The sequence below is a fragment of the Festucalex cinctus genome, chromosome 21 (assembly GCF_051991245.1).
Source record: "Festucalex cinctus isolate MCC-2025b chromosome 21, RoL_Fcin_1.0, whole genome shotgun sequence".
In the NCBI taxonomy this organism is placed as follows: Eukaryota; Metazoa; Chordata; class Actinopteri; order Syngnathiformes; family Syngnathidae; genus Festucalex; species Festucalex cinctus.
The window spans coordinates 8,960,267-8,974,015 of NC_135431.1; the positions used below are offsets into that span (position 1 = coordinate 8,960,267).

General features: G+C 40.0%; 1 protein-coding gene across 5 annotated transcripts in view; it reads right to left on the reverse strand.

Annotated features, from left to right (window-relative positions):
• Nucleotides 1-13,749, reverse strand: part of stxbp5a (syntaxin binding protein 5a (tomosyn)) — a 73,709-nt gene that overhangs the window by 24,282 nt on the left and 35,678 nt on the right. For all 5 annotated transcript variants that reach the window (XR_013281176.1, XM_077510501.1, XM_077510500.1 and 2 more), the window contains exons 7-9: nucleotides 8,444-8,507; nucleotides 6,770-6,853; nucleotides 1,134-1,257 (exon numbers count right to left, since the gene is read on the reverse strand). Coding sequence is in view for 4 of the 5 variants with exons in the window: in XM_077510501.1 (XP_077366627.1) it covers nucleotides 1,134-1,257; nucleotides 6,770-6,853; nucleotides 8,444-8,507 (272 nt within the window). In the remaining variant the exon portion in view is untranslated. The remainder of the gene's footprint in view (nucleotides 1-1,133; nucleotides 1,258-6,769; nucleotides 6,854-8,443; nucleotides 8,508-13,749) is intronic.

Sequence of the window (13,749 nt, forward strand, 5' to 3'; positions counted from 1 at the left end):
TCCAGTCTGGGGGACAAAAGTATTGGTACATAATCCAATAATGAATCAATCAGGATTTTGGACTCCTTTTGTCACCCATCAAAGTGAATATCATTGTCTCATAATTCTCTGCTTTTGAATTAGTAGGAACGGAGAGACAATTTTTGCTTGGAGGAGGTTGGTGTGGAAGAACTATTTAATGCAAAGCATAATGTGTTTTAATCCTGTTCATTCTTGTAAATGGATGGATTTTTTTTTTTTGCCATAACATAGTTATCGATTCATAGACATTTTGACATCTTAAATTCCTCTCACAGCAACAAACAAGCTAGCTCGCTAGTTTAGCATATGGGATATCCAACACACACACACACAAAAAAAAGAATATAACTGCAGCAAAACCAGGACAATAACCAACCAGGATTCTACTTCTGGCTACAATGTGACGAGGGATTCTAGTTAAGTTAAGCCATTTTCAACTAAAAAGAAAAACATTCCATCGTTATAAGCTAAAGTTTCAAATCCATCCGGACCTTGTTCGATGCGGTCAACACGATTAAGGAATGGGGATTTTGGGTGCAAGTATGAGCTCGAATTTTAGTATGTACAAATCACACCTGAGTAAGTTGCAGGACCACCCAAACTATGAAAAAAAAAAAAGAAAAAAAAAAAGAAAAAAAAAAAGAAAAAAAAAAGAAAAAAAAAAGTGTGACATTGTTTCAAAAAATACGGTATTTCTTTTTCACATTTTGTCATCATCTGCGGCGGTTGAAAAAAATAAGCCAATTTTGACAAAGAAAGCAATAAAGAGCAAAGATATTTATTGTTAAAATGTAGAAACTCAGAGAAAAGTCATCAGAAAAATACTGAAGCAAGGACAGATACTTGAAAAACCTACTCAAGTAGAGTAGCAAAACAAGGTAGTTACTTCTTACAACTGCGGTGATGCTTGACAAAAGGGAGACGTTAGCAACATTAGCTTGGAGCCGCTAGCTACCAGGTAAAATTGTACAGTATATGCAATGTGTGAAGACAGTGCTGGCCAAGTGTTTGAGGAGTAGTCATTGAATGAAAGCTACTAGTTAGAAGAGGAGTCAGAAGGAAAAGAAGAAGAAGAAGAAGAATGGCAGCAAGTTAAACATGCACGTGCTTACCGTGGGGGGTGATTGTCTGTATGGGCTTGCCCTGTCCTCTCACGTTCCATATGGTCAGCGTCCCGTCTGAGTGACTGCACACGAACTGCTTGCCCTCGTGATGCCAGGCAACAGAGTGGATCGCCTAGGAAACAACAGGTGGGAGGCGAGGGGGGATGTCAGTTCTTCGACACAATGACACAGGGTTGTGTTTTGAGCTTATTTCTTTCTTGCAAGAAAAAGGAGGGGTTATACAGAGGATAGAGAATGTTGAATTAAAAAAAAAAAAACGTGTGAGCTGTTTAACTTTATTTTAGTTTCATTATAGAGTGATTAAGATTCTATTTATAATTGTATGGCAGTTAGTTAAAATGCTAATTAACATTCTCTGTACAGTTCATAAAGGTTTTATGATTTTGACATTTAAGAGTCTGAAATGAATGAATTAATTCACCTTGAATTATTTCTCTGGGTACACATGTTTTGTCAATGAGCAGAACAGGCTGTGCTTAAAAAATAAATAAATAAATAAATAAATAAATAAAGACCATAAGGGGAGTCAGTCACTCTGTTAGCTATATGTCAATGATTTGGTCTTAAGGATAATACAAACTCAGACCTCAGCTAACTTACAATTATTCTTGAAAAATTAAGGAGGAGGGAAGGGAAAAAAAAAAAGGCTTTCTTGCATTTATACTGTGAATGAATAAGTCCACGCATGCTGTGACAGACAATGAACCAATCATGAACTGGGCTAATTACGAAACGAGCAGAGCCATTGAAATACATTGAAGCTCATCATATCAAACAATGCGAGTGTAAAGTGAATGAAAATTTGCGTTATGTATTACATTAAGACCATTTTCACAGATTGATTTTCTAGGGCAAATACACACACAGGATAATAGACATACAAAATCATTACAAAAGCTCATTTATTAGAAAAGCTTCAGTCAGCAAAAGAGTCGAGAGGGATGCAAACACTCGAAGCAGACTGAAACTAAATCAAACAAGCATTGGGGGCATGCATGTCAACTGTGATTTAAACAGAACAATCCAATGAGCTTCTACACAGTCATACTCATGATGAAGTACTGTTGCAATCCCTCTTTATTTATTCACTGAAGAGATTGTGAGATTCCGAAACATCCCCCATAACGTGTCTGACCGAAGCCCGCCATTTGCCTCTCAAGTGTTTGTCAATTCTGGGGCTGAGGACTGTCTGATCCAACCAACTATTGGCGTAACACCAAGAAGAAAATCCATTTCCTGGCACTCATCGGTGATAAGTTTGTACAGTTGATTCAGATTCCTATCACATATACCGCAATTCTTTGTATTTTTTTTAAATCTCTTATCACCCTAATTCTTTTTGGTAACCATTATTAAATCCTCACCTTCCTTGTCATAATTGCTTCTCAAAATCCATTAGTCCTCGGATACCCTTGGTTCAAGAAACATTACATTACTCACACATGCACTGGACACAAAGCAAAATTGTTGCAGGTAATTTTTCTGTCATGCTCTTTCTTTGAAATCTGCTTCGTCACCTACAGGAAGAGACAAACATCATGAGCACGAGCCAGTTGAACCAGACCTGTCCAGTGTTCCTGAAAACTAACATGACCTGAAAAACATTTTTAGTAAGGAAAAAGCACTATCATTACCAACTCACTGTCTGTGTGACTGCACTATTGAGCTGTTGCCCTCCGATGGTCTTTACAATCTGTCTTGACCAGAGCGGGAAGCCATGGAAAGATACATATCAGTTGCTGTGGGCATTATACAACCCCATACTGTCTAGTTATTACATGTAAGTTTTCTCTGTTGTCAAGATAGGACCCTCAGACCCATCATTGATTTCCAGGAACTCAACAGTATTACCATTAAAAACAAACAAAGCCTTTTCACCTCTGACAAGTGCACATTTTCTCAGCTCAACCTCGGAACTCTTACCGTCTAGTCCAGATTAGAGAAGGTGATGAATTGAAGACTTCCTGAAACTTTCATTCCATTGAGTGAAAAATTGCCTTAGGCCTCTGGCACTGCTAATCTTCTGTCTGAATATGTTGTGAGATTACGTGGTATCCCCTGTGACACTATATGTCTTACCAAGTCCCCCAGTCTCTGTCAAAGGACTGCTCTTCCACCTTGAATGCCCTGGAGTCTCTGGAAGGTCGCTGGGAAATTCCCTATGAGACACTGCTGGGGTGTTTGCTGTCCTTCCTGCTTGTTTTGGATTTTTTATTATTTTTTGTCTTCCCTGTCTGTTGCTGCCTGCGTCTGCTACATCTCATCGTCCTTGTTCTCCCTGGACGCTTTCCACGAGTTTCCCCCTTCGACTTTTTTGTCATGAAAGACTGTTTCATTTTGTGCCGTGGATCCAGTTTTGCTTCCTAATCTTCGGCCTAACAGACCGAGACAACACCTAAGAACTTATCAACAGTATCTCACCATTGCGGGACTTCAAATCGAATGTTCTCAAAGGGAAGTAACCAACGAGCATAGAGTGTCACCAGCAGGTTGCAGCAGAGATGCAAGCGTCACAAAAAGCCAAAGAGTGGACATCCTTCGGATTATACTCTTTGATTCATAGATCGAACACCTGTCCTAATTGCCATGTGTTAAAAATAATAACATCCCTAATCTTTTGTGAGTTGTGCATGAGCAACATCTCATTGGCATATTGTGCGGTCCATTTCCAACCATTTATCAGGGATTGGCTCCTGAGTATGTCATTGACAAAAACTATAGTCTCACACACAATGTGAACATGGATGTAGCAACATGTCGAAGATAACGAGATTACGCTAAATCTCGCCCGCTGGTTGTCCCCACTCTTTGGCTCTGATAATAGGCACTGCATCAGAAAAAGGAGTGGATTTACCTCATTTCCATTTGCCATTGCCCTCCCTTCTCAGATAAGCTAATATCCTCATACTGCTCCCATGGTCTTATTGAAACCACACCCCAGGGAGCTTATCTCCGCTATCTCCAAACCCTTGTTGTGACACTTTTAACAGACCAGAGGCGGAGCTGGCCAGGACTCTGGTGCAGAAAAATAAAATTGAGCCCCTTCACAGTTTTTCTCGGCCCCAAGCTCACCTCTCTCTCTCTCTCTCTGCTCTGCTCTCGTGGAATGTCTGGAGGTTATACCCCACGCCGCCACACTTCAATGGAATGTGGTATCTTTTAAAACTTTCAATTGTTCCCCACGCAAGGACGCCAAGGACAATCACAGCGTATCGCTGCGACGCATCGTTGCAGTGCATTGCAGCTCTGATTGCTCAATGACCTTTCCTTTGTTATTGTTGTGGACAAGGCTGCAGACCAAATTAATGAGGACGGCTGAAGCTACGCGCAATTACCAAGAACATACAATAGAAGCTTTCGAGAACCTAGTTTGTACTTTTTTTATGGCATCAAAACAAAAAAAAAAAATCAGCTCTAATATTTATAGTGAATTATTTTTGCATGACATCCCACTAAAGGCTAAATGAATAGAAATTATAAATGCAGTCAAGACCACACCATGTTCGAGATCAAGCCAAGACCAAGACTTTTGGAGGTTGAAACCGAGACAAGACCAAGGTTTTTGAAGCTCGAGACTGAAACAACACCAAGACTTTTGGAGGTCGAGAGTGAGACATGACCAAGACTGTATATATCTAGAAATAATTCCCCCCCACACACATAAAAAAAAAAAAACTATCTTTTTATTTTTCATTATGTTTCCAAAAAAAATAAATAAAAAATTGCTAAGTTGTTTAAGAAATAGTAAAATAGTAGAATAAAACAGGCAGCGTGGCATTCCAGGTGACGGTGACAGCACTTGTATTCTGTGTTTCTCACTAATAACAGTAGTACTGGCCTTGATTAAAAAAAAAAAAAAAAACAAGTCCACCCTGTCCAAGACCGACACAAAAGTAAAAATGCCTTTGATTCAGAGTCAAGACCGATTCCGAGGACTACAACACGACTTAAAATTAAAGAAATTAAAGTGTGAATAATTGGAATGGGAGAATAATTTTGTTGACCATCTTCCTATCGAAATGGTTGGAACATATTCTCTTTCCCCTGAATGCATGTTGATGAACCAGACACACTTTAACTATTCATAGCTGATGGCTCATCTGAGATGTCTGCTGCTGCTTCCATTATTAGCCGACTATGATTCTCTATGCCATGATGATCACTCCCTCCTCGTATAACTGTCTTGAGATGTCTCTAATTAAATAATTTTAATTCCTCAACAGCAGAAAGTGTGGAACCTGTTTCCTATCAGGGGCCATTTCGCTTTTTATAAAGTCCTCTGAGAGTAATACTACATTTATGAAAAAATACAATGCAACAATTAAACGCATCTTTATTATTATATATTATGAGCATTTGTGGGTTAAATGTTTTAAATGTCTTATGAGTTGCTATATCGCTTGTGTTCAAATATCGGTTGCTTAAAGTGCTGTAATACTGCCACACTATTAACTGTTAGTTTATTCTTTGGCCCAACACATTTCCTAAGAAAAAGGGGGGTAATTCAACACACAAACAAATCAAACAAACAAATAAATAAAATGATGAAAGCACTACCTCCCCTCCTTTCTTGCACTTGGCTGAAGTAGCATAACCGACAAATATTGCAAATGCGTGAGTAGGAATACAATTTTGCAAGCGAGCCAATAAGGTCTGACACAAGCCCATGGGGCATCATGACACTGGCTCTGTTTTATTGTGTTTTCTTTTATTTATAGAGCCTCTCCTCCTTGGCCGCCCGCCGGGAAACACAACAACGGGAGTGGCTGAGTGCGCTGGAAAGTTTAGATCTACAAAACCATGTTACGACATCGAAATGCAAGCTGCGAGCCCCACTCGAGAGAAAACACACCAGTGTGCTCTGACATAATCTACCGTGCGTACGCTAATAAATACAGATATACACCTTGCCTCAATTAGTTGTAGGTACATAATACAATTTGTATCCTATTTATCCACATTAAAAATAAAAGGTGGCATGTACCTAATAGCTAGTGGCTACAAGCTAACCTAGCATACATTAAGCATCAGCAGTGAACTCGGCTTACTTTATAGGCAGCAGGAGAAAGTTAATTTGAGATAAAAATGTTTACAGTTACAAGCGTTTATTTTGCATAATTTTATCTTTGAGGAGATAAAACTGGAATAAACTATTTGCGGAAATTCTGTATTTGTGAATAAAAAAAAATATTAAAATGAATTAATTATCTTGTGTGGTTTCAATATTCCCAAAAAAATCACCAGTTTTGCAAGTGTTTGTATCCTGCTGAAAATCATCTCCAACATAACCCTCCAAAACGCAGTCACATCAAGTGGAAAGTTACAGAAATGAAAATAGAGCTGCTTGCAACACTAATGGTTCCAAAATCGCTCTGAATTCGTTATGAAAAATAGTTATTAAATAGAATTTCTACCCTTCACCGATGAAACAAGAGCCGTCTTTTTTGTACAGTCATCACTTTCACAGTTATTGAAGCGCTTATTTATTTTCCGAAAGTGAGCTGCTGTCGGAGTAAACCATCGCGCACCCTCGCGCGGCTTATTTGTTCATGAATAGGTAATTTCAATTCCAGCCAGCATTAAAAGATACCGGAAGGAAGACGGGGAAATAAAGGTTTGCCTACCTCATCATAAGTGTAGCGATAGTCGGCCTTCTTTGATTTGAGATCCCACAGGACCACGATCCCGGACTCGAATCCAATTATCAGCTGAGAGAGGAAACAGCAGTCCAGGAGACGGGTGGAGATGACAGACGCAGAGAATGAAGATATTAAAGGGGGGAGGGGAAGGCTGATGCATTTGACATTCATGTGCCACGTAATAGATGAACGGCTAAGAATGCAGACTACACAAGGGACCACAACATCATCTCGACAAGAAGAAAATGATTTGTCAACAAAAATGTGAATTTCCATCTGAGAAACAATTTAGCCATTATTTGCTATTTATTAAATACACTACTTACAAAAGGTTTGTGAAGACCAAATTCACAATTGCTGTGTTTGACCAATAAATTCATCTGTATCACAATAAACAATATCAGATTTATTATACATAAATGTTTTGGTCTGCAGCCCTAGTACTCATGATGACAACATATCACATCAACAAATTTCAATTCCGCGCAAATGACCAAGTTCTTAACACACAATTATTATGCATATCCCAAGTCAGCTGCATCAAGATAAGTGATGCAGAAAAAAAAAGATGACTTTGAAGACTAAGCCACAATTGGTGTTTAGCTTAAACTGCAGTCTCAGTTGATTCAACGCTCATGAGTGGAATAATGGGATGCGTTTTCATTTAATTGATGCGCAGCAAGTCGTGTTGATGCAATCGGTGAATCATCCCACGGAAGCCCGGCGTCTGGGATTAAACGTTTAAAAGCTTCATCTTTATCCTTTAGGTTGATGCAAAACGTTTAACTTGAGTCAACCTTTTAATGGACGGGAGGAAAACGCAGTGGAATCTAAAATCTTGACTTTTTGGAATGGATTCATCACGAAAATGGAGGCACCGAAGTGAATATCCGTTTGCAACACTTGATTTCATTGCAAATTTTCACAACACTTCAATGACATTCCTAGGAAATGACAATATCCCATGAATGGTGAGCTCTATTGAGAACAGGCTACTCATGTGGTCTTGCAGGCACCCTATTTGGGAACACTTAAGACTAGTGGTTCTTAACCTGGGTTGAATCGAACCACAGGGCTTCGTTGAGTCTGTCTCATGGGTTCGGCGGCAGTCACGACACACACCTGACGACCCAAGTTATTCATTATGGTATGCCCCGCTTGGCCATCATTGGCTGCTGTTGATCACGCTACATTTGCTTGGACTACCTGTGGAACTTGGTGCGCCCAATAGTCAAATTGCGACTGTCGTGAATATGATGATATATCGTGGGAGTTACTACGTCGAGCAAAAAAAAAAAAAAAAGTACCATATGAAATCAGATGTATAACGGAACATATAGTGTTCCACAGGGTTCTATCCTGGGGCCTCTGCTGTTTGCATTCTATCTATAAAATGGACCCACACACCAAAAGTTGACACATTTTACTCGTGATTACGTTCGTTCTTTTCCAATTTCAATGACCTCTAAAAAGGGGTTAAAATGTTATTTTAAGCATTGCCTATACAGTTAGATGTACGGCAAAATCTTCCATTTCCACTATTTCCCTTGAGCGAAAAAATAAAATAAAATAAAATAAAATAAAAATGTATTATCGCAACCATTTCAATCTCCATTTGGATCTCCAGAGTGCTAAGTGGTATTTAATAGTGTCCTTTACCTTTCCCTCATCCATGGGGTTGTCACTGATGTGGACGACTGGTCCAGGGTGAGCCTTGGAGGACCTTAAGGGAGACATGAGAGAGAAAGAAGAAGTGAGCGACAAACGTCTCCATCTAGTAATTGACTCAGGTCCCTTCATGTTAGGAGGGTCCAGCTCAACGCAGGCGATCAAGTGCCTGCGAATCAGTGGAGGAAACGTGCTGGTGAGGACGGAGCTGTCAATCAGCCTCTCAGGCTGTTTTCAAGACATGGAAGCTTGTGATGGATGTTTCTCTGAAGAGCTGCAGTCCTCAAGTGTATGCTGTTACAATTGGAATATCGTGAAAAAAACCCAAAAGACTCCTTTCCTGTTTGTACTTTACCCTCCAGCCCAGGGCCTTTTTGTCCAAGCTTACCAAAGCTTCCCCCCCTTCGGAATGCACAAAGACAGATGAGGGGCATAAGGAAGGTCAGTGACTAGTAAAAGTCTGACACGTCGGCCTAATGCCGCCCGGCCATGGGCAAGGATAGCCTTGAAAATGAACTGTCGGGACACTTTGTACAAGAGGATAAAGAAAGACTATCGTCATTCACAGCCATATAAATCTGACACTCGTGAGGTCAAAGGATTAAAATTGTTTTGAAAAATGGATGCATAGAAAATACTGAAGTGGAAGTATCTTTTTGTTCTGCTATTTTTTAATGTAAGAACCTAAGAGCAGAGTGTAGTTAACAACCTAGCCAAGTTTGAATGATTTACAGAAAAAATGGCCAAGTATTTAAAATGAGGCTTCATAATGCATTATTGAATGGAATGAAATAATTCGCACAAAGACTGTGACCTATCACCTAAATCACCTATGATTTGAAAAATGGATGCTCATTTTTCTAGCATGTTTCTTAAGGCCAAACATAGCTACATATTCAACCTGTGAAAATAAACCCTCTTAAATCCACTTAAAGGCTGGAATATATCCCACCGGGTCATCACGGGACTTTTCATTATGGCAACAACGAGGTGCTCTAAAGTAGCCAAGTCCACATGCTGAATGTCGAGCCAGGCTTCTAACCTTTCTCACTATGACCTCCGCACACTCACAGCTGACAACGAGGCGCTCTAAAGCGGACACGGCGTCGGTGTCGGCTAGTTAGTTAGCGGCATGTTGTATTTGCGCCAGGTAACCGCTGATGAACTGACTCGTGCTCATTGGCCCGGCTTAGCCACGCCCATAAAATTTGTTAAAAATAGTACTACAAGAGTCTCTGCACATTTTCAGCAATTATTAAACTTTTTTTTTTTTTTTTTTTTTTTTTTTTTTTTTTTTTTTTTTTTTTTACTTTTAGGACTTTCACATCACGACCCAAGCATCAACATTCAGACGAAGTGCATTGGAATCATTCAAACGAAGAAGGTGGAACGCGTGTACAGTCAAGCATCATGCAGCGGCACCTATATTTAGGCGGATGGTGCCGGATGATTGGAGGCTTATTATTACTGAAGCTGTGCTGCTGCAACTTTTTTTTTTTTTTCTCTTCAGCTTGTCTCACTTCACCGCCTTCACACATGTGCTGCGCACACACAGAAACATGCTCACACACGTGCAGCACGGCAATTAAGGCACATCTTAACACCCACTTTGCGAAACATACACCCATAACAATCAATTAGCCTCTCGCTGAATTACAAATGCAACTCGTCCGCCTGTGCCATATGTGTTCTAGTGATTTAAGACTTTCGACTCAATATTCTCGGTTTTAATCTCATGAGGCTTCACAGATGAAATCTATGATGGAAAAGGCAATAAAAAATGCAAACATACTGTAAATGAAAACCTTTTGTGTCTGTGTGAATGGACAGGCAGATATTTGCACTGTGCTAACATTAATTAATGGATGGACAGATGTTTGCATTACCTGCAAATGTGACTGGACAGGCAGCCGTTTTCATTATACAGTAACTAACCTATTATAAAGGAGTTTTGTTTTGTTTTGTTTTTTTATTGCATGTGTGTGAAAAGGCAGCATTTTAAATAAAATGTAGGAATTGACAATCGACTTTGACCTGCAGGGGTCAATCCCAGAACACCTTTTTTTTTTTTTTTTTTAATATAGCAATTGTTTGTTTTTTATGAGCTCCTCACTTTTACAGTAATTTAAATCATTATTATTTTCATGTATTATGGAATGACTGTATTTACCTTCTTGTAACTGTTGTAAAAGCTCTGTGAACTAACCTGCATACAAATTGTGCTTCAGGAAGATGCAAAAACTGCAGACTAGCCTAGAAGCCAAACACTCCATTAGCCAATCTTTTCACGGAAGAACAATAGTGAAATATCCTCAGATATGAGCTTTACGTAATATTAGATCAAACACTTTCCCTACAGAGGTGACATAAGGCCACACACTGCACATGTAACGACCATGCCGCAAACAAGCTGCTGTCGTGGGGGCTTTTGATGTCACCGGCCCGGCAGCAACACCAGATGTTTGCCACGTCACCGTGTTCATGGTGTGTTTTTTTTTTTTTTTTTTTTTTTCTAAAATTGAATAAATGTGGTTTTGCAACATAAAGTCCCATTTCTGGAGTCAACAGGACCCCTTGTGGCCGCAAAATACAAATTTTTGGGCACACAATATGGGCATACTCTGACGGTCTGTATGACTTAAAAGGGAAAGATGAGTGCTTTGAGTTACAGGCATGGTCACTGACCAATTAAATTTGTATCTCAAGGCATCACTGTTAGCATTTATACATGACATGTATGAATGAACAGAGAGATGTTAGCATTTTGTGTATAAATTTTCAGACACCTCACCATTACATCACCTGTCCATGTGATTGAAAAGAACAATATCACGCAAGGAAATGCCATTAATTTGCGCGTGCCTCAGGGTAGTGAGTGTGAGAGCGGTCGAAAAAGAAAGTGGAAAGCAGCTGAGGCCTAAAGCCAACGCGTTCATGTGCAATATGTGTCATGCTACGCTCTGAATGTTTTTGCCACTCCTGCCCCACTTCTGTGCCCGCTGACCATCGACTTGAATCAAGTCCACTCGCACACACAGGCAAACACTTTAAGAGCGCAGCAATGCGAGCGCACACAAGAGTCAAGAGTCTCTTTGCCTCAAGCCAAAGCTGAACAATGCTACCATGAGCCCTTCTGGATGGCTTTGTGATGCTCAAACTAATTAATAATGGAAGCGAATGGAGAATGATGTGGCAGTCATCAAACAAATAAGAGCAGTCGGTGCTGGCATGCACTGTATAGAGAAAGAGAAGGCCAGCTATCCGTTCAAAACAACTCTTTCAATTTTTATTGAATGGACAAACACATCGTCATCAATGAAAATCAATGAAAATGTCAATTTATTCCAGCCTCAACCTAAAAAAATAAATAAAAATAAAAATAAAGTGTTTTTTAAATAAAGGAAATAGCGTTCTAATTTTGTATTTAAACATCATAAAAACAACGAAATAAATAGTAAAAAATTAAACAGTTTCTGTATCATGATAAATAAATGTATTACAGCTCCTTCTGGTGAGTGCGACTTGGCCACCGGGCAGCAGTCGAAAACAGTCATGAAGACAAAGAAGAGTTTCACTCAGCTACTTTAAGTGACCTAGTAATCAACAATAATATTTTTTGTAGAGGATAAAGAATATATGCCTGTGAATATTGCTTTGTTTGTGTTCAAATATTTTTTTTTTCTAGCGAGAGCTCAGGATTGTTCATTCGGCAGTCTTACCGATTCAACATCTTATCATTGCTCTTTTTTTTTTTTTTTTTTTTTTTTTTTGTGCGTTTGTGTGCGTGCGTGTGTGAGTGCATGCATGCGTGTGAATTCATGTAAATTTGTACTCATTAATTCACCTAAAACCTAATAAAAATCCCATTACCCTTCACCTTAACCGGTAACTTCAGAGTCTCGCCAGAGTCGTGAAGTTCAGAAGGTCAAGAGACCAGAGGAAAGGTCAAAGAAAAGAACGATAAAGTGAAATCCAGCACCAACTAAACACCTCCTGCCATCCACATGGTTACAAAACCAGAGTCTTACGCCAACCCCAGAAACCTCTAAATTCCAACAAATTAAGGAGAGCTCAGAGACCAGAGGAAAAACTAAAGAGAGGAAGGGGGGAAGGATAGATGAAGCACAGTGAGATCCACAGACACCAGCAGCTACTAATTCAACGAGCAGTGGGAGGGAGAGGCGAATTCTGTTTGAATTTCAGTAGATCAATTTTTTAAAGAGTTATGAATAGGGACGTTTGATACCATTTTCCCCCCGCATCGATACCAGTATAAATTTTCACATTGAGTATTTTGAAATATAAAATTTAATTCAACACAAAGGCCTATCTTTCTGACACATACTCTATCTTCAGACTTTCAAACACTTGAAAAATGTATCAGTCAGGTCACTCATAAAAACTTTTAAACTCTTCTTTTGTCGGTGAACCTCCAACAAGTGTTGGCCCGGCTATAGCCTTGAGTACATTCTAATGTAATCGTAATGGCGCATGCATATTGAACACCATCGCTACCATTAAAAGGCAATTCGTCAAAGAGAAGTCAAAGTTACTGCGTGTCCTTAAAGCCAGCGGCCCTTATCGCCCCTTTCCATCTCATCATCCGCATCTATCCTCTACCACTCCTCCTGTAACGGGAAAAGCTCTCACATCACCGCATGCGCTCACCTCCTCTATCACTCCACATGTCCTACCTCTCCCAAAACCACAACCCCCCCCCCCTCACTCCACCAACATCACTCCCACCTGTCCCCCCTCGCCTCGTCTCATCTCCCCCGCAGCTCAGCGAACAGCGATCTTGGCGGACACCTGTTCCAACCCTCCTCTGCCGGTCCCTCGCAGTGCACACGCGCTCGCTCTCACACACGCAGACACGCGCGCGCAGGAGGGGGGAATGTGTGAAGCAAAACGCTCCGGTGAATAATTTAAGTCTCTACAGCAGGGAAATAAAATGGAGCCTGTCAAGCTGACAGATCCATTGAAGGCGCTATAGGAAACATTTGGCTGCCTACCTAGGGAGAGTCTTTATATGTTGTTTTTTTTTTTTTGCTTATCTAAAATTCCATTTAAACAATAACATCTTGATAATGTAAAATAGTGATTACACAGCATCCCTGGCAGCACTTAGTTTGAGTCGATAGGCTGCGGGTTGCCACGGTGGCAATATGACTTCGGTTCCTATTGAGTTCAAGTATTGATCCGTACTCACTCTGAATACTTTGCCGGTGTTTTTGCACTGCTAAGTCATGCACCATTTTTGGTCAGCCAGATGTTGACATTCTGTTTATATGTGTGCG